Source organism: Myotis yumanensis, unplaced genomic scaffold (genome assembly GCF_028538775.1).
Source record: "Myotis yumanensis isolate MYYU_CA2020_CCGP unplaced genomic scaffold, mMyoYum1.0.hap1 SCAF_16, whole genome shotgun sequence".
Lineage (NCBI taxonomy): Eukaryota > Metazoa > Chordata > Mammalia > Chiroptera > Vespertilionidae > Myotis > Myotis yumanensis.
Window position 1 is genome coordinate 16,475,466 of NW_027223767.1, and position 25,437 is coordinate 16,500,902.

Sequence of the window (25,437 nt, forward strand, 5' to 3'; positions counted from 1 at the left end):
TCTTGTCATTCCACTGCCAAGCACCATTAATGGCTCCCCATTGCCCACAGGGTGAAGTCTAAACTCCTCAGAGTGACAGTCAAGGCTCTCTGCAGTCTCCTTTCACCTTACCTATCTGACTCTAGTTCCCACCACTCCCCAGCTGAGACTTCAGGCCAGGTCAGTCTCCCCACTGACTCTTAACTTCTGCTAATGTTTATGTTCCTCAGGGCCAAACCCGCCCAGTCTTCACAGTCCAGTCCAAAGCCCATCTCCTCCAGGAGGCTTTTCTGAACTCTCTCCTGTGAATTTTCAGCACTGGGTATCCCTTATAGGCATTTGGCACTTCATAATCTTTTGCTTTATGGTAGTGCTAGCTTTAATGCTTGTAATGTTTTTACTTATGTTTACCTTTTTTTTTTAACCCATATGCCTGTCTGGTCTCCCCAAAATAGATTTAAACTTCCTGAGAGAAGAATGCACTCTGGTTTATACTTCTGGCCTAGTAGGTGTTCTGTAAACTTTATTTTTTGAACGAATGTCTTAAACATGATTGGTTTTTGTTGTTGTTGTTCCCAGGTTAAGAACATCCCTGATGATCCCTGCCACCGTTTTCTTCTTGATTTTGCACAGTCAGATCCTGCCCAGAACTTCTGTGGGCCATATTCAGAACTTTTCAAAGGATTCATACAGGCATGTAGAAAACAGGCCCCAAAGACAGATATAGTTGCTGGTTCCACTATTGATCAAGCTGTGAACGCCACCTTTGCTGCTCTGGTGTATCGCACTCCAGACTTATATGAGAAGCTGCAAAAATATGGTAACTTATATTACAGGGAATATTTTTCATCTGAAGGCCAATTGCTAAGTTTTAAGAAAGCCTAACTTAAGTAAATAAAATATTTTGAAATATAAATATCCTATATAATAAAAGCCTAATATGCTAAGTGTCCGGTCATCCAGTTGGCCGTTCAACCAATCAAAGCGTAACATGCTAATGATATGCTAAGGCTGCTCAACTCCTCACTATGACGTACACTGACCACCAAGGGGCAGACAGACTACTGGTTAGCCAGTTGTTATGATGTGCACTGACCACCAGGGGGCAGACGCTCAACGCAGGAGCTGCCCCCTGGTGGTCAGTGCGTTCCCACAGGGGGAGCGCCACTCAGCCAGAACCTGGGCTCATGGCTGGCGAGCGCAGTGGCAGGAGCCTCTCCCACCTCCGTGGCAGCGCTAAGGATGTCTGACTGGGAACGGGCCTAAGCTGTCAGTCAGACATCCCCAGAGGGGTCCCGGACTGCGAGAGGTCTCAGGCCAGGCTGAGGGACTCCCCCCCCAACCCTCCCCCCAAGTGCATGAATTTCATGCACCGGGCCTCTCGTATTTCTATAATTATAGACATCATCTTGTTAGGTCTGCTTTGCCAGTCAAGATTCATGACTGGAATATATGGCAAGTAGCTTTGACTTTCCTAATTAGCAGTTAATTAGTTTCCTAATTAGCAGATAATTTGTCTTATCCAAAATTCTAATGGAAACAACCAAGAAGTTTAATGGAAAAGAAACCCTTGCCAAAACCGGTTTGGCTCAGTGGATAGAGCGTTGGCTTGCACACTGAAAGGTCCCAGGTTCGATTCCGGTCAAGGGCATGTACCTGGGTTGCAGGCACATCCCCAGTAGGAGGTGTGCAGGAGGCAGCTGATCGATGTTTCTCTCTCGTCGATGTTTCTAACTCTCTCTCTCTCTCCCTTCCTCTCTGTAAAAAATCAATAAAATATATTAAAAAAAAAAAAAAAAAAGAAACCCTTAACTTGGGCTATAGTACCAGCTCAAAAACTAGAAGTTGTGCAACTTCAGGTTAATCTGACAACCTTTCTGCTCCTTAGTGTCCTTATTTATAAAAGTTTAGTTTTGATTAGTTCTAACATTCTAGGAAATTCCAATTAAAACAATTGTTTAGGTAATTCAGTGTGCCATGACTAAGGAGGAAAATGTTGGTATTAATTCTTAATTTTAGACTTGCAGCTTCTTCGTAGCATCATCTCTGCTTGGCTTCCTTTGTTGAGAGCCTGCTCCACCATTTCTTTCCATCAGGGATACCATCTCTGTGTATTTCCTGTGTATGTGGCCTGCAGCCTCACAGGACCCACAGGAGGGAGAGTCTCTCTCCATTCCTAATCCTTCAGGGGAAAAACCCATCTAAAGATGAGGTGTGTGTTTTCCCGAGCACTCTGGCAGGTTATGTGCTTTTTCCATGGTGCAGATGAAATAAGCAGGAACAAATGCTTCCTTCCATTAGAGTAGGTAATTGACTGTTGCTCTTATTATTATTATTGATATTAATATTAATATTGAAATTATCACTACTGCCTTTATTGCTGAGTTCTTTGGATCTCATATTGCAGAATTTATTTCCTAATTTCCAAAGTATCTTGATTAGTCCCCCATTAATATCTCCTTTAAGAAGTTGCTAAAATAAAACTACATTGAAACATGAGTGACTTAATGGAAACAACCATCATATGAAAAAGTATATCTCTGCTAGGGAATGGGGAACAACGGGACCTTTATGGTTTTGAAAAATTCAGTGTGTTTCATAATCAAATTGTGGTTAGAGAGCTGCACAATCTTTGTTATCTGGGAATTTTGAGTAGAGGGAAAAAGCTTTGTGAGTTAAAAGCTGAGAAGCAGCACACATACATGCAGGGTGGGGAAAAGTAGGTTTACAATTGTGAGTACACGAAACACAGTTTATTCTTGTATTATTATATACAAACAATGTAAACCTACTTTTGTCCTACCCTATATTTATATGTTTTTAATGTATATTCTTTTTAAATAAGACAATTTTATTTATATTGTTTTATAACCAGCTTTTTAAATTTAATATATACCATGACTTTTTTTAATGTCAATAATTATTTTTTGCTCATTTTTAGTATCTGTTATTTTACTTTTAATACTTTTCATGTCTTTTACGTTTTTTCTTTTAATATTTTACTCTCTTTACTAGTATGTCCATTTCAGATGTTCATTTGAAAAATGTTAGTTTGAAGTAACACAGAGAACCCATCACAGCTATTTGTGGCTTAGTGGATAATTTTTTCCCCATGGCTCTTTTAACCACTCCCAATGTGTGAGTGTCAGGGGAAGAGCTTTTTCTGTGGGTTAGACTTAGAAACTACTCTGTGCTTAGTGTCGCAGTAGTGAATTGTGTTAACTGAATGTAATCTTTTCGTCTCTCCTTTCCCCAGTAAACAGTGGGGGCACGACAACCCTGAGTGAGGAGTTTGCTCAGGTGTATTCCTTGGCAGATGGGATTCGAATATGGATGGTAAGATTTTCCTTTGCATGTAATTTTTATATTTTTAAAAATTTCCCACCACAGTATCACAGAATTAAGATAAGTAACTCTCTTCCCAAGAATATAACTTTAGGAATGTTTTTTAAACTAAAGTTTAGTGACATGAATGAATATGAACTAATTTAGAATCCTTGAAATCATAATTAGGTGAGTATTGAGAATGTTCAGAACAAACAGGGTTCAGCTGAGCCCACCTACATCCTTAGAAACCCCAAAGGGCACCCTGTGGAACCTGTTAGGTCAGGAAGGAAAGCATTACCTTAGGTCAGTGATGGCGAACCTTTTGAGCTCGGCGTGTCAGCATTTTGAAAAACCCTAACTTAACTCTGGTGCCGTGTCACATATAGAAGTTTTTTGATATTTGCGACCATAGTAAAACAAAGATTTATATTTTTGATATTTATTTTATATATTTAAATGCCATTTAACAAAGAAGAATCAACCAAAAAAAGGATTTCGCGTGTCACCTCTGACACGCGTGTCATAGGTTCGCCATCACTGCCTTAGGTACTGGGCAACCACTGATGGTTTTAGTCTGGAGAGAGGCCCTTCTGCATTTTAGAAAAGTGGTCTGCAGCATTGTTTCTGACAGCAATAAACCGAAAGAACAATGTAGGAGAATGGAGAAACAGGTTGCATATTATACTACTATATAATATTATATTACAATGTAAAGTGATAATAACAATACAGGATTATAATGAAAGTGAATGACGTAGAGTTGCATGTATCAGCATGGGTGGTGCTCACCAACATGATGATAAGCAAAACAGCAAGTTGTAGAAGAATGCATAAGTATGATATTCCTTATATAAAATTTAAACACAAACCAAATCTGTATGTTATGTACATCAATATGTAGTAAAATCATATAAATGCATGCATATTATAAACACAAAAATTAGGAGAATTGTTTTTATTTCTTGGGCATGGAGATGAATACCTATATATCCATATATCCGTATTTTTTTTTATATATACACAATCATCTTAAATATTGTACAGTAATTGGGGAAAAAACCTTTTACTTAGTAGAGGCTGGATAATGAAATTAATTAGACTTTGTAATTGATGTGAGTGGTGAACAGGAGGATGGAATTTAGGACCATTCCCATGTTGCTGGTTGACTTGGTGGACGATAGAAGCATTGACCAGAATAGGAAAGATGGTCTTGGATCTGAGAATGGGCAGGAAAGTTCACTTTGGGTCATGTTGAGGATGAGGACATCTAGGTTATCTGAGACATCTAGCTGGAAAATTTAGTAAACATGAAAGAGTTTAAATGGCTGATGCATCACAGACATGTCAAAGTTGAGATAGGGAATCTGCAAATCATTGGTAATAGTTTTTCTTTAAAGTATGAGTTTATCCAGGAACACATAGCCTTGGACAGAATCCACAATGATCAGAACATACATGGTGCCCAAAAGTACTGGATAGATAGATGGAAGCCAAAATGAACAGAATCTTTCAAAAGAAACTAAAAGGTATCATCAGGATGGTAGAAGAAGAATCAGAAGATTTGTCAGAGAAACCATGGCATTAGTAACAGTTTAAGAAAAAGAGTGTATGATGCAGTCAGCTACCACATAACAACTTAAGTAAAAAAGATTTGGCAGGTGATGAGGCATATTGTAGATTGTGCTTCTGGTTTAGCCTTATATACGCTGCTGACATTGGACAAGATGCCAGCTTTCTCTCTAAGACTTTGGCCTCTCATAAATCACACATGGCCTTCTGCCTGGGATGTTAGTACTGTGGTCATATTGTGACCATTGCCTGGCAGTCTAGACATCACTTAGCGGTATCCCCTCGTTCAGGGTAGAATAGAGATCAAGTTTCGGTCTAACCTCTTGCAGCAAACCAAGTGTATGACCCTTGCAAGATTCTTCACTTCTCTGGACCTTCACTTCTTCATCTGTACTAGGTCAGCCTTAGATAGTCACCTCTCCACCTCCAGTGTTCTAGAGTTGTTGTTTTTTTAAATAATAGGGTCATGGGTACAAGCTCCTCTCAAATAGTTGAAGGTAGTTTTGTGGATTTACCTTAAGATAGCTCCATAGCCTGGGTTACTTCTAGGATTAACAATAATGTCTTAGTTCTATGTCCTCATTAGCTGAACAATAACTATAAAGTTCTCCATGATCTCAACCCTGTGTGCTTTTGAAGTAATTTTTTGTGGCTGCCCTGTTGTCGTGTCTGGACAGCCTGATTATGTGTCTCAAATTCTCCCCTCAGTTAGAGATAAAGCAGAAGTCCCTGGTGAGCCTGGGGAATGAGGCAGAAGAAAAACGCGGGTCAGAAGCTGCTGAGGCAAACCCTGAGAGCCTGGGTGAGTGTGCCGACTCTAGTCATTACTGGGCCTTCTGTTTCCATTTCATAGAAAACCAGTGACCTGTCTTCTAGATTAGTTTCATTGAAGCTGTGTTGACCTAGGGAACATAACACAGGTTCTAAATGTAGTTTCCAGGGATATAGAAACTTTCCTTTTTACTTCTAATTATTTTTCTTAGGAGGCATCAGGTGATTTTGGAACTACATCTTATTACATTTTGAAAGTGTGCTGACATTGAGCCCTGGCCGGGTAGACATTGAGCCCTGGCCGGTAGGTCAGTTAGTTGGAGCGTTGTCCTGTACACCAAAAGATTGTGAGTTCAGTTCCAGGTCAGGGCACATACCTAGGTTGCAGATTTGATCTCTGGTTGGGGTGGGTACAGGAGGCAACCTATTGATGTTTCTCTCTCACATCAATGTGTATATCTCTCTCTCCCCCTTCCTCTCTCTCTGAAAGTCAATAAAAACATATCTTCGCTAAAACCGGGTTGGCTCAGTGGATAGAGCGTCGGCCTGCGGACTGAACCGTCCCAGGTTCGATTCTGGACAAGGGCATGTACCTGGGTTGCAGGCACCTCCCCAGTGGGAGATGTGCAGGAGGCAACTGATTGATGTTTCTCTCTCATCGATGTTTCTAACTCTCTATCTCTCTCCCTTCCTCTCTGTAAAAAATCAATAAAATATATTAAAAAAAACAAAAACATATCTTCAAGTGGGGATTTAAAAAAAAAAAAAAAAAAAAGCCCTGGCTGGTGGATCAGTTGGTTGACTGTCATCACATGCACCAAAAGGTCGTCGGTTTGATTTCTGGTCAGGGCATATGCCCAAATTGCAGGCTTGATCCCCAGCAAGGGGCCTGTAGGAGGCAACTGACCAATGTTTCTCTGTCTCTCTCTCCCTTGCTCTCTCTAAAGTCAATAACTTCTTTTTTTTAAAAAGAAAGTGTGCAGACATTGAATAGTCAGTGAAATTAGGAATTACTGTTAATTTTTAAAATGATATCATGTTTGTTTGTTTTTTAACTCATTTTTTTTTAGAGAAATATACTGAAGTTTTTGCAGTTGAAATAATGTGATGCCTGGAATCTGCATGGCAGTGGGGAGTGGGTGAAACTAGACGGGCCTTAGGTTGTTAGCTATTGAAGCTAGGTGAGGGGTAAGGGAGGAACTTTATACTGTTCTCTCTCTATGTATATATATGCTTGAAATTGTCTACAATAAAACTTTTTCAAGTGTGCTGATAGTGCCGAGAAGATTTTGGTTTATATAAATGAGATAAAATTTGATTCTATTCTCTTAGTTAATATGTTTTATCACTGTAATAATGGAGGTATTTCTTGTCCTAAATTGTTGAGTTTAAATAGGTCATTTTCTCTCTAAAACTAGGCAATAAGTTTAATTTTGACTTTTTCCCCATGGTCTTTCTTTTTGCATGTAGCAAAAGAATGTATTCAGAAGAGTCTTCTGTTATTAAAATTTTTGTCCATGGGTATAAGTTCAAAAGAAAGCTCTGACAAGTTGGTGACTACAGATGAACCTGATCACCATCTGCAGCCACTTGACAAGCGCCAGAGGACAAGCTCTGTGGTGGAAGAGCATTTCCAAGCCTCGGCATCTCCCACGGACACAGCGCCCCCTGCTGCGGGAGACAGGAGTCCTGGCTTGGATGTCCAGCCGAAGCTGCCACCCAGCAGTGGCCCTCCTGCCACAGAAGTGTCCTCTGCCACAGCCGAAGAGCCCTCTTCACCTTCCACTCCCACTCGGCGGCCCCCCTTCACCCGAGGGCGACTCCGGCTGCTCTCCTTCCGGTCAATGGAGGAGGCCAGACCAGTTCCCACAGTGAAAGAGAAATACCCTGTGCTGAGGGATGTCATGGACTTCATCAAAGATCAGTCACTCTCCCATGAGAGGTGAGCCAGGCATGACCTTTCTAGCACTTTCTTTTCTCAAGCCATAGGTAACCAGTCTACCCAAAGGCTTGAAGTTCATGTTAAAAGTGAGCAAATAATACTTGAAGGATAGATGAAGATTTATTTTAGAATGTTAAAAAAAATTGGTAATGTTTTTCTTTTCAAGAAGTATTTTTTCACTTAAGATTTGTACTGTATGTAAATTATATCTCAATAATGTACTGTTAGGATAAGAAAAAAAACATTTCTTTTGGTAGCTGCTATTTATAAATTTGTCTTATTTTAACCCTGGGAGAAATTAGAATTTGATATTTTCTGTCAAAATTATTTGTCAGTGGGCCAACATCTCTGGAAGTATTTCATGTTTTAATTTCCTACCCTAAGAATGAAGGCTTTGTCTCTATGGGGAAGTAAAGATGTACCGAAGTTCCTTTTTAATTAATTTTTCATGTGGGTTGTTGGGCTTCTGGATGGTGTGAACTGATCTGTAATGCTGGACTGAAAGTAGCAACAGATATTGATATCCTGCCTGAGTGATATTTCTGATACCTCACAATAGTATTTCCCTTGTATTAATATGGCATCAGAACTTGGGCGGGGGTGTGTTTTCTTTCTGCCCCAGCTCAAGCGTTTTCTGGGTGTTCCTGACTTGAGTTCTGTCTCCAGTGTTGTAAAGGTTCTTTCCTTGAGAAAAGCCCAAGCCCAGAGCATCCTTGAAGTCCTGAAGATAATTCAGTATTGTGCAGAAGCCCTTGGGCAGCCGCATTGCTTCCATCCACCTTACATACTTTTCCTGTTGGAACTTTTGACCTGCCAGAAAGAGTTCACTAAGTAAGTACAAACTACAAGTCTTCAAGGAAAATGAGCAGGGGTTGTTTAAAGAAATCCTCATCTTCTCTAATTAATAATTCTATCATTTCTATGTAAGAAACAAATTTATGTTTTTGGTCAGTTCTCTCATCCTAAGGAAATTTGGGTTCTATTCTGTCCTTTTAGTAATTAAATACCAGGAACGTGTTTATTTCTCCTGATGAGTTTATATTTTACCAGACAGGATTATATTGCCATTTCCTCATGCTCATCATTTGGCTCCTGGAAGCTGTGAAATCAATGTAATGCTCCTTTCCAGTAATGATACTGATCTAAGTACCTCACCAGGTTGTGCTAATATGCACGCAGTAAATACTTTCTGAGTGTCGACTGTGCCAGGTGCTGTTCTAGGTGTTGTATATACACATATGGCAGTGGACATGGCAGACAGGGCCCTTGTTCTACTGGGGAAAGAAACTCGGAGGATTTTGGCTTGAGCAGTTGAGTGGGTGGTAATGTATTTACTGAAAGGAAGTGTATGAAAGAAACAGATTGGGGTGAAACTCAATAAGTTTTATTTTGTCCATGTTAAGTTTGAACTGTTTTTTTCACATCTAAGGAAAGATATCAAGAAAATATCTTTGGAAAGAAGCCAGGAGTAGGGATAGAATTTGGATACTATCAGCATATAGATGATATTTAAAACCATGAGACAGGTGAGACCTCATAGAAAGAATGCAGAGATGGACAAGAAGGGGGCTCAGGACTAAGCCTTTGGGACACTTCTTTATTTAGAAGTCAGGCAGAGGAAGAGTAGTCAGCTAAGGAAATCAAGAAGGAGTGGCCATTGAGAGTGAACCAGGGTATGGTGGTGTCATAGAAGCCAAGAGGAAATGTATCTCAAAAGATAGGAATGGTTGGTTGTGTCAAATGCTGATATGAGAGGTTACATGAGAGAAGAACACACTGGATTTGATATAGTCTTACTGGAGCCATGGGGCCGAAAGCCCCCTTGGATTAGTTTAAGAAGAGAATTGGGGGGTGGGGGTGATAAAATGTAGAGAAAGACTATAGACATTTTTTCCATAAATTTGGCCTTAAAGTGGGGGGAGCAGAGGAATAGGGTAGTAATTGCAGGGGATGTGGGATAAACTGAGGGTTCTCGAGACATAGTAATATATTTATATGCTGGTGGAAATGAGTCAGTAAGGAGGAAAACTTGATGCAGGAAGAGAGGGATCAATGTAGTAGCAATTGCATAGGTAGAGAAGTCATCCTTTAATAGAGCCATGGAGACTCTATTTGTGATAGCAGGAGGAAACACAGTATGGATAGAGCTGCAAGTTGGCTGGTAGCTTTGTTGGTACAAAGAGGGGGGAATTTCTATATAATCATTTTTATTAAAAATATGTTTTTTTGTTTTGTTTTATTTTTTTGTTAATCTTCACCCAAGGATATTATTCCATTGATTTTTATAGAGAGTGGAAGGGAGGGGGAGAGAGAGAGAGAGAGAGAAAGAAACATCGATGTGAGAGAGACACACCAATTGGTCGCCTCTCATATATACCCTGACGAGGGCCAGGGGTTGAGCCTACAACCTAGGTACATGCCCTTGACTGGAATCTAACCCAGGACCCTCCAGTCTGCAGGCCAACACTCTATCCATTTAGCCATACTGGCTAGGGTGAAAGAATATATGTTTTTATTGATTTGAGAGAGAGGGAGAGAAACATCAGTGAGAAACACCAATTGGATGCCACCTGCATGCCCCCTACTGAGGATCGAACCCACAACCTGGGCATGTGCCCTAACCAAGAATGGAACTGGTGACCTCTTGGTGCACGATACTCAACCAACTGAGCTACACCCACCAGGGCTTATCACTTCTATTTTATATATATAAAAGTGTAATATGCAAATCGACTGGACAGTGGAACGACCAGTCACTATGATGCGCACTGACCACCAGGGGGCAGACGCTCAATGCAGGAGCTTCCCCCAGCCCACAGGCCCTGATCGCCCAATTGGAGCCTGCTGGCCAACCTCTCTGTTCCTCCCCCCGGCTGGCAGGCTCCGATCACCCTTTGGGGAACAGAGAACTGGGGGTGGGTGGCAGCAGACTCAGGTGACACCAGGCCAAGGCCCCCGTCCCGCCGGTCACCCCACACACAGAGGGCAACTGGTGGCAGGGGGCAGGGCCAGCGAGCAAGCAGAACAGCCAGCCTCTCGGTCCCTCCTCCATCCAGCAGGCTCCGATCACCTGATGGGGAACAGAAAACTGGGGATGGGTGGTGGTGGTTGGCGGGGCTGGCTGCCAGCAGCCGGGGAAGATGGCCCTGATCGCAGGCCAGGACTAGGGACTACCTGTGCACGAATTTCATGCACCAGGCCTCTAGTGTGTGTGTGTGTGTGTGTGTGTGTGTGTGTGTGTGTGTATGTATGTATGTATATGTGTAAAGGAGGTAATCTCTGTGTGTGTGTGTATGTACACACACACACACACACACACACACACATATAGTCATCAGCTATCTATATGGTTTAAGAGGAGGTAGTGGCATTTTACGGAGAAGTAGGAAGGTTTGAAGTAATAATAACAATTGAGAAAGTCAATCTGATTGCCTGACAATTTTGAGTCCTTATTTGAGAGTTATGGTTGTGAATTTAAAGAGATATAGTAAGCTTGTTTGTGTGGTGTTTCTTTCAGCATCACTTAGCTGTTTTGATTTGGTGTAAGATTTCTTACGCAAGTATATGGAGGGAGAAAAAAGTAAGGGAGTTGATTGCTAAGGTGTGATTGGTCGTGGGATCTTAACCCTTTGCGGTCCAATTTTATTTTTGGAATTCAAATAGTCTGGTCCAAATTAATTGACGGGATTGAATGTTGAACCGGTTTGCGGTGTCGACCTCAGCCTCGACGTTGGACGTGCTCCTAGCACCTGGTCTGTCGAGTCAGCCTCGACGTTGGACCGAAAAGGGTTAAGCTTGCATATGGAACAAAAAGAAAGAAAGCGTGGTGGGAATAGCAAATAGTGAGCATGAGACAGCATCATGGTGAGGCTTCCTGGGATTGAAAATGCTGTGTGGTCACACAAAAAAGAAATGGCTACAAACAAATACCTTTCAATAATAACTTTAAATGTAAATGGACTAAATGCTCCAACCAAAAGACATCGAGTGGCTGAATGGATAAAAAAACATGACCCATACATCTGCTGTCTACAAGAGACCCACCTCATTAGAAGGGACTCACACAGACTGAAAGTGAAGGGATGGAAAAATATCTTTCACGCAAATGGAAAGGAAAAGAAAGCTGGGGTAGCAATACTTATATCTGACAAAGTACATCTCAAAGTGAAGGCCATAACCAGAGATAAGGAAGGCCACTTCATAATACTAAAGGGATCAATACAACAAGAAGATATAACCCTGGTAAACATATATGCACCCAATGCAGGAGCACCCACATACATAAGAAAACTTCTGGAAGAAATCAGGGGAGAGATCGACAACAATACAATCATAGTAGGGGACTTTAATACACCACTGACATCACTGGATAAATCCGCTAGACAAAAACTCAGCAAAGAAACAGCAATCCTAAATGACTCACTAGATCAGATGGACTTAATTGACATCTTCAGAACACTTCACCCCACAGCTGCGGAATATACATTCCTCTCAGGTGCTCATGGGACATATTCAAAAATAGACCACATATTGGGTCACAAGCAAAGTCTCCACAAATTCAAGAAGATTGAAATCATAAAAAGCTTCTTCACAGACCACGATGGCATAATGTTAGAAATAAACTACAATAAAAACAACCCAAAATACTCAAACACTTGGAAGCTGAATAGCATGTTATTAAATATTGATTGGGTTACCGATGACATCAAAGAAGAAATTAAAAACATCCTGGACACTAATGACAATGAAAACACAACAATCCAAAACCTCTGGGACACAATGAAAGCAGTCCTGAGAGGGAAGTTTATAGCTCTACAGGCCTATCTCAAAAAACAAGAAAAAATGGTAGTTAATCATCTAACTCTACAACTCAAAGAATTAGAAAGAGAGCAACAAGAAAACCCCAGAGTGAGCAGAAGGAAGGAGATAATAAAGATTAGAGCAGAAATCAATGAAATAGAGACCAAAAAAACAATACAGAAAATCAATGAAACCAAGAGCTGGTTCTTTGAAAGGATAAACAAGATTGACAAACCCCTAGCCAGGCTCACCAAGAAGCAAAGAGAGAGGTCCCAAATAAACCAAATCAGAAATGATAGAGGCGAAATAACAACAGACCCCACAGAAATACAAATGATTGTTAAACAATACTACGAGCAACTCTACTCCAACAAACTGGACAACCTGGAGGAAATGGACAAATTCCTAGAAAAATACAACATTCCAAAACTCAATCAGGAAGAATCTAAAAACCTCAATAGGCCAATAACTATGGAAGAAATTGAAGCAGTCATCAGAAAGCTTCCAGCAAACAAAAGCCCAGGGCCAGACGGCTTCACAGGGGAGTTCTACCAAACATTCAAGGAAGAACTAAAACCTACCCTCCTCAGACTACTACAAAAAATTCAAGAGGAAGGAACGCTTCCAAGCTCATTCTATGAAGCCAGCATCACCCTAATACCAAAACCAGGTAAAGACATCACAATGAAAGAGAATTACAGGCCAATATCCCTCATGAACATAGATGCCAAAATCCTCAACAAAATCTTAGCAAATCGGATCCAGCAGTACATCAGAAGGATCATACACCATGACCAAGTAGGATTCATCCCAGAGATGCAAGGATGGTACAACATCCGTAAATCAATAAATGTGATACATCACATAAACAAATTGAAAGAAAAAAACCACATGGTCATATCAATTGATGCAGAAAAAGTATTCGACAAAATCCAACACCCATTTTTGATAAAAACTCTCAGAAAGGTGGGAATAGAAGGATCATACCTCAACATAATAAAAGCCATATATGACAGGCCCACAGCCAACATCATACTCAATGGACAAAAACTAACACCATTTCCCCTAAGAACAGGAACAAGACAGGGATGCCCACTCTCACCACTCCTGTTCAACATAGTACTGGAAGTATTAGCCATTGCAATTAGGCAAGAAGAAGGAATAAAAGGCATCCAAATTGGAAAAGAGGAAGTAAAACTGTCCTTATTTGCAGATGACATGATATTATACATACAAAACCCTAGAGACTCCATCAAAAAGCTACTAGACTTAATACATGAATTTGGCAATGTAGCAGGATACAAAATTAACCCCAAGAAATCTGAGGCATTTCTATACACCAACAGTGAACTTTCAGAAAGGGAGATCAGAAAAACAATCCCATTTACCATCGCACCAAAAAAATTAAGATACCTAGGAATAAACTTAACTAAAGAGGTTAAAGACCTCTACTCAGAAAACTACAGGACGTTGAAAAAAGAGATAGAGGAAGACATAAACAGATGGAAGAACATACCATGTTCTTGGATTGGTAGAATCAACATCATTAAAATGTCCATACTACCCAAAGCAATCTATACATTCAACGCACTTCCCATTAAAATACCAATGGCCTTCTTCAAAGATCTAGAACGAACTCTCCAAAAATTCATCTGGAATAAAAAAAGACCCCGAATAGCTGCAACGATCCTGAGAAAGAACAAAGTAGGTGGGATCTCAATGCCAGATATCAAGCTGTATTACAAAGCCACTGTTCTTAAAACTGCCTGGTACTGGCACAAGAACAGACATATAGATCAGTGGAATAGAATAGAGAGTCCAGAAATTAGCCCGAACCAATATGCTCAATTAATTTTTGACAAAGGAGGCATGAACATACAATGGAGCCAAGATAGTCTCTTCAATAAATGGTGTTGGGAAAATTGGACAGACATATGCAAGAAAATGAAACTAGACCACCAACTTACACCATACACAAGAATAAACTCAAAATGGATAAAGGACTTAAATGTACGACAGGAAACCATAAAAATTCTAGAAGAATACAAAGGCAACAAAATCTCAGACATATGCCAAAACAATTTCTTCACTGATACAGCTCCTAGGGCAGTTGAAACTAAAGAGAAACTGAACAAATGGGACTACATCAAAATAAAAAGCTTCTGCACAGCAAAAGAAACCATCAACAAAACAACAAGAAAACCCACCTCGTGGGAAAACATATTTGCCAACGTCATATCTGATAAGGGCTTAATCTCCAAAATTTATAGGGAACTCATACAACTTAACAAAAAGAAGATAAACAATCCAATCAAAAAATGGGCAAAGGATCTAAATAGACACCTTTCAAAAGAGGACATTCAGAAAGCCAAGAGACATATGAAAACATGCTCAAAGTCACTAATCATCCGAGAGATGCAAATCAAAACAACAATGAGGTACCATCTCACACCTGTCAGAATGGCCATCATCAACAAATCAACAAACGACAAGTGCTGGAGAGGATGTGGAGAAAAAGGAACACTTGTGCACTGCTGGTGGGAATGCAGACTGGTGCAGCCACTATGGAAGGCAGTATGGAGGTTCCTCAAAAAATTGGAAATGGAACTCCCATTTGACCCTGTGATCCCACTACTAGGAATATATCCCAAGAAACCAGAAACACCAATCAGAAAGGATATATGCACCCAGATGTTCATAGCAGCACAATTCACCATAGCTAAGATCTGGAAACAGCCTAAGTGCCCATCAGTAGATGAATGGATTAGAAAACTGTGGTACATCTACACGATGGAATACTATGCTGCTGTTAAAAAGAAGGAACTCCTACCATTTGCAACATCATGGATGGAACTGGAGAGCATTATGCTAAGTGAAACAAGCCAGTCAATGAAGGAAAAATACCACATGATCTCACTCATTCATGGATAATAAAGACCATTACAAACTTTTGAACAATAATAGATACAGAGGCAGAGCTGCCTCAAACTGATTGTCAAACTGCAGTGGGAAGGCCAGAGAGAGTTGGGGGGCAGGAGGGAGGGGAGTAAGAGATCAACCGAAGGACTTGTATGCATGCATATAAGCATAACTAATGGACATAAGACACTGGGGGGTAAGGGAGGGTAGTGGTTTGTCAAGGGCGGGGGGGGGGGGGGAAGGATACTTATGTAATACCCTTTGTAATACTTTAAGAGGAAAATAAAAAAAAAAAAAAAAAAAAAAAAGAAAATGCTGTGTGGAAGTCCCAGAGCAGGTGAGCAAGATGAGAGGTTGTCGTCAGAGTAGGATGCTCTGAAGTGAGGATTTCAGAGATAATGCCATTATTGTGATGACAAGGTCAAGGAAGTGACCGTCAGGCGGGGATGGCCAAGGGGATAGAGAAGATCACTGGAGGTGGCGATGGCAGAGAAACCAGGGACAGAGGGACTGGGGCATCATTCCCATGGATGTTGAAGTCTCCAAGGTGACTAGGATCAAGGAAGCAAAGACTGGGCTTGGTGCTAACGGCATCAATGAAGGGAAGCTAAAGGGTGGGCGGGAGAGGATAAAAGGAGGTAATCCGTGAAAAATACCTAACACAATATCTGGCATTCAGGTAGTGGTGGGAAGGTGGTTCTTATATTAGCAAAGGAAGATTAATTGTATTTCCGTACTCCTGTGGCAGCCCTCTTGAACCAGGCAGACTCACTTGCTGTTTTGTCTGTTATTTTCTGAAGTTATTACCAGTATATTTGTATTTATTTACGTTTCTGTGCCACTTCATTGTTTGCTTCTTCCTAGCTCTTTTTCATGTAAAATTATTATTAAATAAATGATGTTTTGACAGTTAAGTGATCAATGATTTCCTCTGTTTCTAGTTATTTTGGACATTTGGAAGGCTGTGGTGCAGCTCTACACAAAGAAATTCGAGACACTTACTATCGATTTGTTCTCTTTATGGTCAAAGCAATTAAAGGATTTAGTAGCATAAATGACAGGTACTGGATAACTTTGTCATTTCTAAGAAAAAATTTATTTATACTTTTTCTGATTTTAAAATCAGTGTTGAAAATGTAGAAAAGTACAAAGAGTAAAATGAAAATAACCCCTAATCTTACCATCTAGAGCTAATTGCTAATGTTAACTTATTAGTATATTTTCTCCCAGCTTTTAATCTATATGGGGTATACAGTTTTTTAAAAGGGATGGGTCTTGGTTTATCTAAGAATTTGTAACTTGTTATTTTTAGTTTTTATTATATTGTGTACAGTTTTATTTTTTTATTTTTTAAATATATTTTAGTGATTTTTTACAGAGAGGAAGGGAGAGGGATAGAAAGTTAGAAACATTGATGAGAGAGAAACATCGATCAGCTGCCTCCTGCACACCCCCTGTTGGAAATGTGCCCGCAACCAAGGTACATGCCCTTGACTAGAATCGAACCTGGGACCCTTCTGTCTGCAGGCCAACGCTCCATCCACTGAGCCAAACCAGTTAGGGCGTATTGTGTACAGTTTTAAAACAAATAATAAAGCCACTCCCCAGTCTTCTCCATAGTACGTGGTTTGGACATAAACCTTAAATCAAATGGTTCTTCTCTACATCTAAGTTGCATAATCTAAGTTGGGGCTGGCCCTGCTCTTGCTATTTATTGAGAGGTGATTTTTACTAGTCAGTCCTTTACCATTAAATGTCCCCTATGGTAGTCCTGGCACAGTGGGAATCTTACTCTGTGCTTTCTGAACTCCTGTTCTTTGAAGAAGGTTTGTATGGAGTATGAGAAACTTGAGAGGTGACGATAAGGAACCCAGACCAACAGTCTGGAGTTCCCCTGTGCTTTCTACTTCAGTCAGACCAGCTCCCTGCCTTTGTGTCTGCTGTCTCTGGTGATGGGCAGCTTTGATAACTCTCACTTTTATGGCCTCTTTAGGTCCTTGCTGCCTGCCTTATCCTGTGTTCAGACAGCTCTACTTCATCTCTTGGATATGGGCTGGGAACCCAGTGATCTCACCTTCTTTGTTGACATTCAGTTACCAGATCTCCTCATGAAAATGTCACAAGAAAATATAAGTGTCCATGACAGTGTGATCAGGTAAGAGCACAGTCCCACACTCTGCAGCCCTTAAAGGTGAGTGTGCAGTACAGAGATTGCATGTAGCATAGGGGTTCAGAGCATGGACTCTGGAGCTGGGCTCTCTGTGCAATATCCTGGCCTTGCTATACTAGCTGGTGACCTTGGGGAAGTTATTCACTCGCTCTGTGCCTCAGTTTCCTCATGTTTAGAGCTGGAGATAGTAATGGCACCTACCTCACAGGATTGTTGGGAGGAATAAATGAGTTGGACCAGTCCCTGGTACATGGTTGTGTGTGTAAGCTAGTTGGTGGTGGTTGTACTGTATGCCCGGAGGATGAGGATTCTCTGCATTTTTGGAATTGTATCGCTTGTTAAATTGAAGAATCCTTTTCTTTATTTTTTGTTATGTGTATATGTGCTTTTAGCCACTATAACATCTTGCACATTATAAGGACTTAAAGCATGAGGAAAAAAAAATAGTTTGCAAAGGGTTTTTTTCCTTTCCTCTTTTAATGAATGTCTTTCCACACTGCTCAAGCTACTCATTAAGCACTCATGTGGGTAGAAAAGAAATGAGAAGAGAATGGGAGAAGAAAAGCAAGAGGAGAGAATTAGGAGGAAATAAATGAATGAGTTGACACCAGAACAGTTCTCTCAAGAGATATTCTGACAAAAGGAGATAGAATTCAAGCTGTCTCTGTTTACCAAACCTCAGCCATGGCTCTGCTGTCAGAGGGCGCTCTTGGCTGACAGAGGGGACACAGCACAGGGGCCGTCACCTGGCAGTCTGCTCATTGTTTCAGGCTTTGTCTGCACCTATGTGATGAGTCCTTGGGTGGGACCACACCTGGCCTCCCAGTCCCTGATAGCACCTAGCTCAGAGCTCAGTTTGAGCAGGACTTAAGTCAGTTTGTTGGAACACGTGAATGAACAAATGAGTATTTGTTGGCTGGTAATTTATTTTGCATTTTCTGTCGAGCAAATCATTTTGTATTTAAAATTCTAGTGACTAAAACAAACTGTAAACTGAAATAATGGATATTTACAATTTTGCAGCTAAAGGGCCCATGGATTATCTATATGAAATTTTATTTGAAATGAGGAAACTGAGGACCAAGCTGAGTGCTGTGTTAAGATCTTGCAGCAGCTAGTGGGAGAGTTAAAGCCCCAGGGTCTCCTGATTTTCTTCTCATGCTGATCCCACTGGGGTGTGCTGAACATGACCAAATAAGACTTATAAAAAAAAATCACTTCATTTGGCTCCAGTGCCTGGCACATAGTAGGTTGTCAAGTAGAATTATGCCATGTAGGTACAACTTTTTAAGTTCTAGTTCTTCAGCCATTGTAGTCTGCCCTGGAAAGGGCATCTCCCCCCCCCCCCCCCCCCCTTTTTTTAAAAATATATTTTATTGATTTTTTACAGAGAGGAAGGGAGAGAGACAGAGAGCTAGAAACATCGATGAGAGAGAAACATCGACCAGCTGCCTCCTGCACATCTCCCACTGGGGATGTGCCCGCAACCCAGGTACATGCCCCTGACCGGAATCGAACCCGGGACCCCTCAGTCCGCAGGCCAATGCTCTATCCACTGAGCCAAACCGGTTTCGGCGGCATCTCCCTTTTTATTGGTGTATATTCATCAAGCATCTGGAAAATCTTGGGATTTTGAAAAGCAAATTGACCTCTTCCCCTGAGTTTAAAAATACCCCATGTTTTAGACCCATGGGACACAGTCTGCTAACCAGCACTTTCTAGGATTGTTGGGAGAGGCATGCTTTCCTCTCTTTTTGTCCTTCTTTCAGCCAATGGAGTGAAGACGATGAGCTTGCTGATGCCAAGCAGAATTCAGAATGGATGGATGAGTGTCAGGATGGCATGTTTGAGACCTGGTATGAAAAAATAGCCCAGGAAGATCCAGAGAAGCAGAGGAAAGTAAGACATTTCAACTAGAGTAATCTAAAGCGATTTGCTAGGAGTTTGGAGAGGCGAGTCTGCCTGGGGGAGTGCAGCAGGCTGTCTCCTGAGAGGGCTCAGGGGACAGACAGCACCTTAGTGCAGCGGTCGCCAATCGGTGGTCCCTAGACCATTAGTGGTTCGTGAGGTCCGAAAGGTTGGCAACCGCTGGTTTAAGGAAACCTTTGGAGCAGCGGTCGCCAACCGGTGGTCCGTGAGGTCCGAAAGGTTGGTGACCACTGCCTTAGTGAGTGCACTGTCACTGAGTGTGGTCTTTACCTGAGGGGCCCTGGATACTGACTTGACCACACTCAGGGGGTGGCTCTCTCCCATAGAACTAGACTCACAGAAAATGGGCTCATGAGGCCAGTTTATTAATTTACAGTGAGAGATGGAATTGTTGAAGGCCCTGACCTCTCCTATAGGCAAGCAACATGGGAAGCCATGTTTCAATCAGGTTGCTTGGTGAGCATGGAAGCAGCCATGTGGACATGGAATCAGAGTTACATGATTCAGATGTGTAAAGGCACTAGGCTCAGATAACTGCATGTCCATCTCTCCCACTCGGTGTTAATCTGTCACCATCACATTGTGCCAGGCATCTGCTGCCTCAGATTCATTGGTTTTTCTTAGTATTGTATGCCTACTATGTGCCAGTTACTTTACTCATATAGCACTAATGTGGTGCTTGGATGGAGCACACCAAATTGGCCTTTGCGATTTTTCTCTGTAAATGTCTGTAGTTCTAGAGTGACTTGGCGTATTTGCTCTGAACGACTACTATATGGTGACTTAGTGACTTATTTCCCTTATTTCTAAGCTATAAAGATAAACCGTACCATGGCCCCCAGTTACTTTCCAGTAAAACAATTTGTTTGTTCATGAAACAGTGCCCTTACTGTCTCCCCAGAAGATTTTTCTTTTTAAATGCTAGTAAACAATGCTTCTTTTGCAGTTTCCTGTAACTGTGAACACTACCCTTGTCCAACCAAGTACCCAAGCCAGAAGGCTGGATGTCGTTCTTGACCCTTCCCTTTTACTGATCCCTATATCCTGTGGTTCCCCAAGCATCCTCCTTCTGCCTCCTTAATGCCTTTCAAATCTGCCCACCTTTTGTAGTCTCATTTACTGCTCAGCCCAGCCCTGTGCACCGGGAGGTCATGGGGTTGCTTTAACAGTGTCTGTCATGGTCAGTTTCCCTATCCAGTCTTGCCCCCTTCAATCCAGTCTTCACGTAATAACCATGCTCAAATCTGACCACGTCCGTCTTCTATTTTAAGATGGTCGGTGACTCCGTAGACTAGCACTGGACGCACTTTGTGGTTACCCTTTCTAACTTTCCCTGGTTATTCCCCATCCCTGATGTATTCTATATACTGAATATTTGCCACTTTCTTGAGTCTAGCTCCCTTTTGCTTCCTATAGAGCTTATTATTGCTTCTATCTGGCATGCTCTCACCCTTAACCCCACCTAGCTAATACCAATTTGTCCCTCAGGTCACAATTGAGGAATTATCTCCTTTGAAAAACCTAACACCCATTGATGTCCCTCTTCTGTGTTCTCTAAGCCTCCTGTATGTGCCTATCACAGCCCTTATTATATTGTATGGTGTCATCTGTTTGCTGGAGGGAGTTCCCAACTAGACACTAAGCTCCTTCATTTCCTAATCCTAGCACCTAGTACATGCCTGGAATATTTTAAGGACCTATTAAAGGATGGATTGATTAATGTATAGTGGCTATTGGATAATTGTGCTTATTTCACCTTACAGATGCACATGTTTATCGCTCGCTACTGTGACCTGTTAAATGTGGACATCTCTTGTGATGGGTGCGATGAGATTGCCCCCTGGCATCGCTACCGGTGCCTGCAGTGCAGTGACATGGATCTCTGCAAAACTTGCTTCCTAGGTAAATTCGATGGTCGCATACGCTATGCCCAAAAGGAATAATTGTTTCTGTTTTCTGTGATCTTGTCCATTTTTAGATTCTCTTTGTACTAAATGAAGATACTGCCCAGTAGTATTCTCTGACTTGTTAGCAAATATGAGCCTTATCTCTCCAGCTGAATCTTAGGTTCCAGAGCTCTGTTACCTTCCATCATGCTGGATGTAGGCACTTGATAAGTACTCAGGACCAATGAATGTACTTTCAGTTGAGTTTCCGGGAAACTAGTTTTCCTCTGAATCGTGCAGTGTTTAGAATTAGTAAAATACACATACACAAAAAGCAAACTTCAAAAATTCTTGAAACTCTTGACTTGTAGGTGCTGAGGTAAAACAGACCAACAGTAGTGAGCAGTTGAGTGCTCTTTGTGCACGTGGCCCAGTGTTAAAAGATACAGCCCTGCCCTGGAAGGAGACTGGACATGTGTGTTCTAGTACAAGAGTGTGCATACTGAGTTACAGAGGAGAAGTGCAGATTATTCTGGAAACATTGAGAAGTAGCTGTGATCACTGCTGCAGGGAAGGCTTGTGGAGGAGGTTGAATGTGAATTGGTCTTTGAAGAAAGTTAGAACTGGGTGACGTGAAGGAAACATTGGAGAGTGAGTGCATCACCATCCAGAACAGAAAGTCCAGTGCCAGGGGAGTGAGCATCTGTCCATGCTTAGGTAGACATGCTCACGTGTCCAGCTGAGTGATGGATTGAGACAGGCGGGGCTCAGATTGTGGGGCCCTGAGATACTAGGCTAAGGAATTTGAATGAGTCTACAGAGAGCAGGAAGGTTTTTCAAGCAGAATATTAACATGATCAGAGCTATGCTAGAGGAAGGTGGTTCTGTCCATATAAGTTTCCCTTAGGAAGTCAGTCACAGTGGTGACAAGGGGATTAGTGTCTGGGCTAGGGTTGTGGCAGTGGGAACAGAAGTGGGTCAGGTGTGAGGATCAGTAAGTAGAGTCTATGGCAGTGTTTGGAGACCCACTAGATTTAGAGTAGGAAGGAAACCAGAGCAGTCAGTCAGTCTCTTTTGTGTTTAACATTCTTTCTCACTACGGGGTTATGAAGTCTGTTTTAATCTCTGATTCTGAAATGAAAAGGTAAGAGCAAAAACCAGGTCCCTCCTCAATGCTTATTACCAGGAATACACAGTAGATGCCTAATATTTGTCAGAGGAGGGGTCCTGGTAGGTAGCTCATGAATGGGCACGTGGATTTGTTTCTACCAAACAGTGGTCATAATGGAAATTGGTCATTGATTTGATCAGTCTCTGCTGCGCTGGAAAAGGGCGTCAGTCCACGATACCATTGATAAGACGTTCTGTGCGGAGAATATTGTTCCTCTATATGTGCAGAGCCACTGGGCAGAATGCCTGGTCTCCAGAAGATGCTTGTGGCTTCTAATGTCCTGATCAGTGAATTGGGAACAGCTCTGCTTCTGAAGTTGGTTTAGGTTTGGAAGCAGCCGTTCTAAGAGCCCTTTGCCCAGTCCACCTCACACTGATATTTTTCTCCTCAGGTGGGGTGAAGCCTGAGGGCCACGGAGATGACCATGAAATGGTCAACATGGAGTTTACCTGTGACCACTGCCAGGGTTTGATCATAGGCCGGAGGATGAATTGCAATGTGTGCGATGACTTTGACCTTTGCTATGGATGCTATGCAGCAAAGAAATATTCCTATGGGTATGTCTCAGATGTCCTCTAACCCTGTAACTTTTTTTCTATGTATTCCTTGGCTATTTTTTATAATTTAAAAACCTCTTATTATAAAAAATTCCAAATATACCTACAAGTAAAGAAACTAGTACTAGTACAATGAATCCCCATAACACCCATTACCCAGATTGAGCAGTTGGGAAGATTTTGCTCTGTGTGCTTAGCTTATTCCTTCCTCTTTTTTTTCTTTGTTAAAGTATTTTCAAGCAAATTACAGATCTTAAATCATTTCTTTTCTATATACTTCATATCCATCTCTGAAAATTATGGGCATTTCCTTACATTACCAATATGCTGTAACTACAACCTACAAAATTTATCAGTAAGGAACTCTTACATCTTCTGGTTTTCATATACAGTTTTCTGGGGGTTGTGAAATCCTGAAATGATATGTACAACGTTTGTGTTTATTCATTTTTCTGGGTGAGGACACCTATTTACCTTTAAATTTTTAATAGCCATAGCCTTAGAGGTAATAAATGCTCAGTTGTGACCATGCTTGTGCTCCCCTGAGGCTATGTTCTCCTTTTTGGAGCCTCACAAAAGGGTGTAGGCCTTAAAAATGTCTTTCTTTTGCAGCCATTTGCCTACCCACAGTATCACAGCCCACCCGATGGTGACCATCCGGAGCAGCGACCGGCAGAGGCTCATCCAGCCCTACATCCACAACTATGCCTGGCTGCTCTTTGCCGCCCTGGCTCTCTATAGCGCCCACCTGGCCAGCTCAGAGGAAGTGGATGGTGAGAAGCTGGATCCCCGGGCCCGCAGCTGTGCCATCACCCTGCGGAGCCAGTGCATGCAGCTTGTCGGGGACTGTCTCATGAAGGCTCACCAGGGAAAAGGTGATTGCTCCTCATGCACAGAAGCCAAACCAAACCAGCCCGCAGCAGTGAAACACTCTGCTCTGTTCAGAGGCTACACAGTCCAGTTTCCCACAAGCAGTGTCCCCCCTGTGGCAGGACTTTATTTTTAATTCTCAAATGCATTTGAGAGAAACGTTGGTATTAAAGTAGCAGTTTCTCAAACATATGTACGTGAAGATGTAAAATAAATTAATAATTAAACGCTTGATGTCTGTGGACGAAGTATTTAGTATTTGGATCTATTAGACTTAACTTTGCCAAAGGAATTTAGCCTTTTTTTAAACCTGGAATGCAAATCTACTCCCACACAACTGTATTCTAAATGAGAGCTATTTATAACTAAAGCAGTTTGACTAATAAAATATCTACATGATTTTGACTTTACTGAGGGGAGCTAAGAAGAAAATAACGTGAATATTAAACTTCTGAGACATTTAAATTCTTTGCAGAATAACGGACTCCCCATTCTAGTCAACACGGGGGAAATCAGGCCTGTAATAAGTAGCAGGTGGGCAGTCTCTGTGCCTCAGAGCTATTTTGCTATCTGATGGCAGTGGGAATTTAGAAATCTGGTTGTGTGGGGCTACTACGTTACTGTTGATGATTTTCTAAATAGACAATCCTATTGTATCTATTGTTAGTAAAGTACATGTATCCCTTACTACCCAAACTTTTGGTGTGTGACCCAAACTTTTGGTGTGTGAAATCAGAGCTGAATAGATTTAGATAGCCAGGGAGGTTTGTATTGAGTACTCCTTGGTTTGGCTTACAGAGAATTCAGTCTTTTGTTTCCATAAAGTAGCAAAGTGGTTTATGGCATTTACAGGAAATCACCCTTTTTATAAAACTTTTAACCATTCTCTCATTTGCTTCCATGCAGGTCTTAAAGCTCTAGCTCTTCTTGGTGTATTGCCAGATGGTAACTCTACTCCAGGAAATCAAGCCCCACCAGTGATCGTGCCCACCCGAACAGCAGAGGAGCAGCTGGAGAAGGAAGCTGTCCAGGTTGCTGAGGAGCCGGCAGATACAGGCCCTTTTGTGCACTGCAATGTAAGTAATGATTCTTTACTGTGCAGGTTGAACAGAGAGCCATTCACACGAGGGGCAGAGCAGAGAGGTTAAGAGCACAGACTGGACTCAGATTACCTGGGTGCTGCTCTCTGCTCCATCAGACCTTGGGCACATTACCACAACCTCTTCGCTTCAGTTTTCTCATCTGTAAAACGTGGCGATAATAATACCTATCCTATAAGGTTGTTGTGAGGATTTACATACATTATGTACATTGAGTTAATGTATGTAAAGTGCTTAAAACGCTGTTCAAGTAGTTCCATGTCAGTGCCAACTACTCTTACCTGCCTCCTAGTGGTTTTTACAAGGATTGAATAAGATTATGCACCTAAAAAGATTAGTTCTGGCCCATGATGAACCCATGACCCTTTGGTGCTTGGGCCAGTGCTCTATCCACTGAACCACACTAGCCAGGGCAAGCATGCCCTTAATTTTTTATGCAAAAAGATA

The 25,437-nt window shown here is 41.6% G+C and overlaps 1 protein-coding gene across 2 annotated transcripts in view; it reads left to right on the forward strand.

The window, feature by feature from the left end:
• Positions 1 to 25,437, forward strand: part of ZZEF1 (zinc finger ZZ-type and EF-hand domain containing 1) — a 118,888-nt gene that overhangs the window by 59,658 nt on the left and 33,793 nt on the right. For both annotated transcript variants that reach the window (XM_070393125.1, XM_070393126.1), the window contains exons 26-37: positions 559 to 799; positions 3,236 to 3,315; positions 5,584 to 5,677; positions 7,117 to 7,588; positions 8,255 to 8,419; positions 16,249 to 16,368; positions 17,301 to 17,462; positions 19,247 to 19,376; positions 21,170 to 21,308; positions 22,855 to 23,020; positions 23,633 to 23,895; positions 24,797 to 24,966. In XM_070393125.1, the coding sequence (XP_070249226.1) occupies positions 559 to 799; positions 3,236 to 3,315; positions 5,584 to 5,677; positions 7,117 to 7,588; positions 8,255 to 8,419; positions 16,249 to 16,368; positions 17,301 to 17,462; positions 19,247 to 19,376; positions 21,170 to 21,308; positions 22,855 to 23,020; positions 23,633 to 23,895; positions 24,797 to 24,966 (2,202 nt within the window). The remainder of the gene's footprint in view (positions 1 to 558; positions 800 to 3,235; positions 3,316 to 5,583; positions 5,678 to 7,116; positions 7,589 to 8,254; positions 8,420 to 16,248; positions 16,369 to 17,300; positions 17,463 to 19,246; positions 19,377 to 21,169; positions 21,309 to 22,854; positions 23,021 to 23,632; positions 23,896 to 24,796; positions 24,967 to 25,437) is intronic.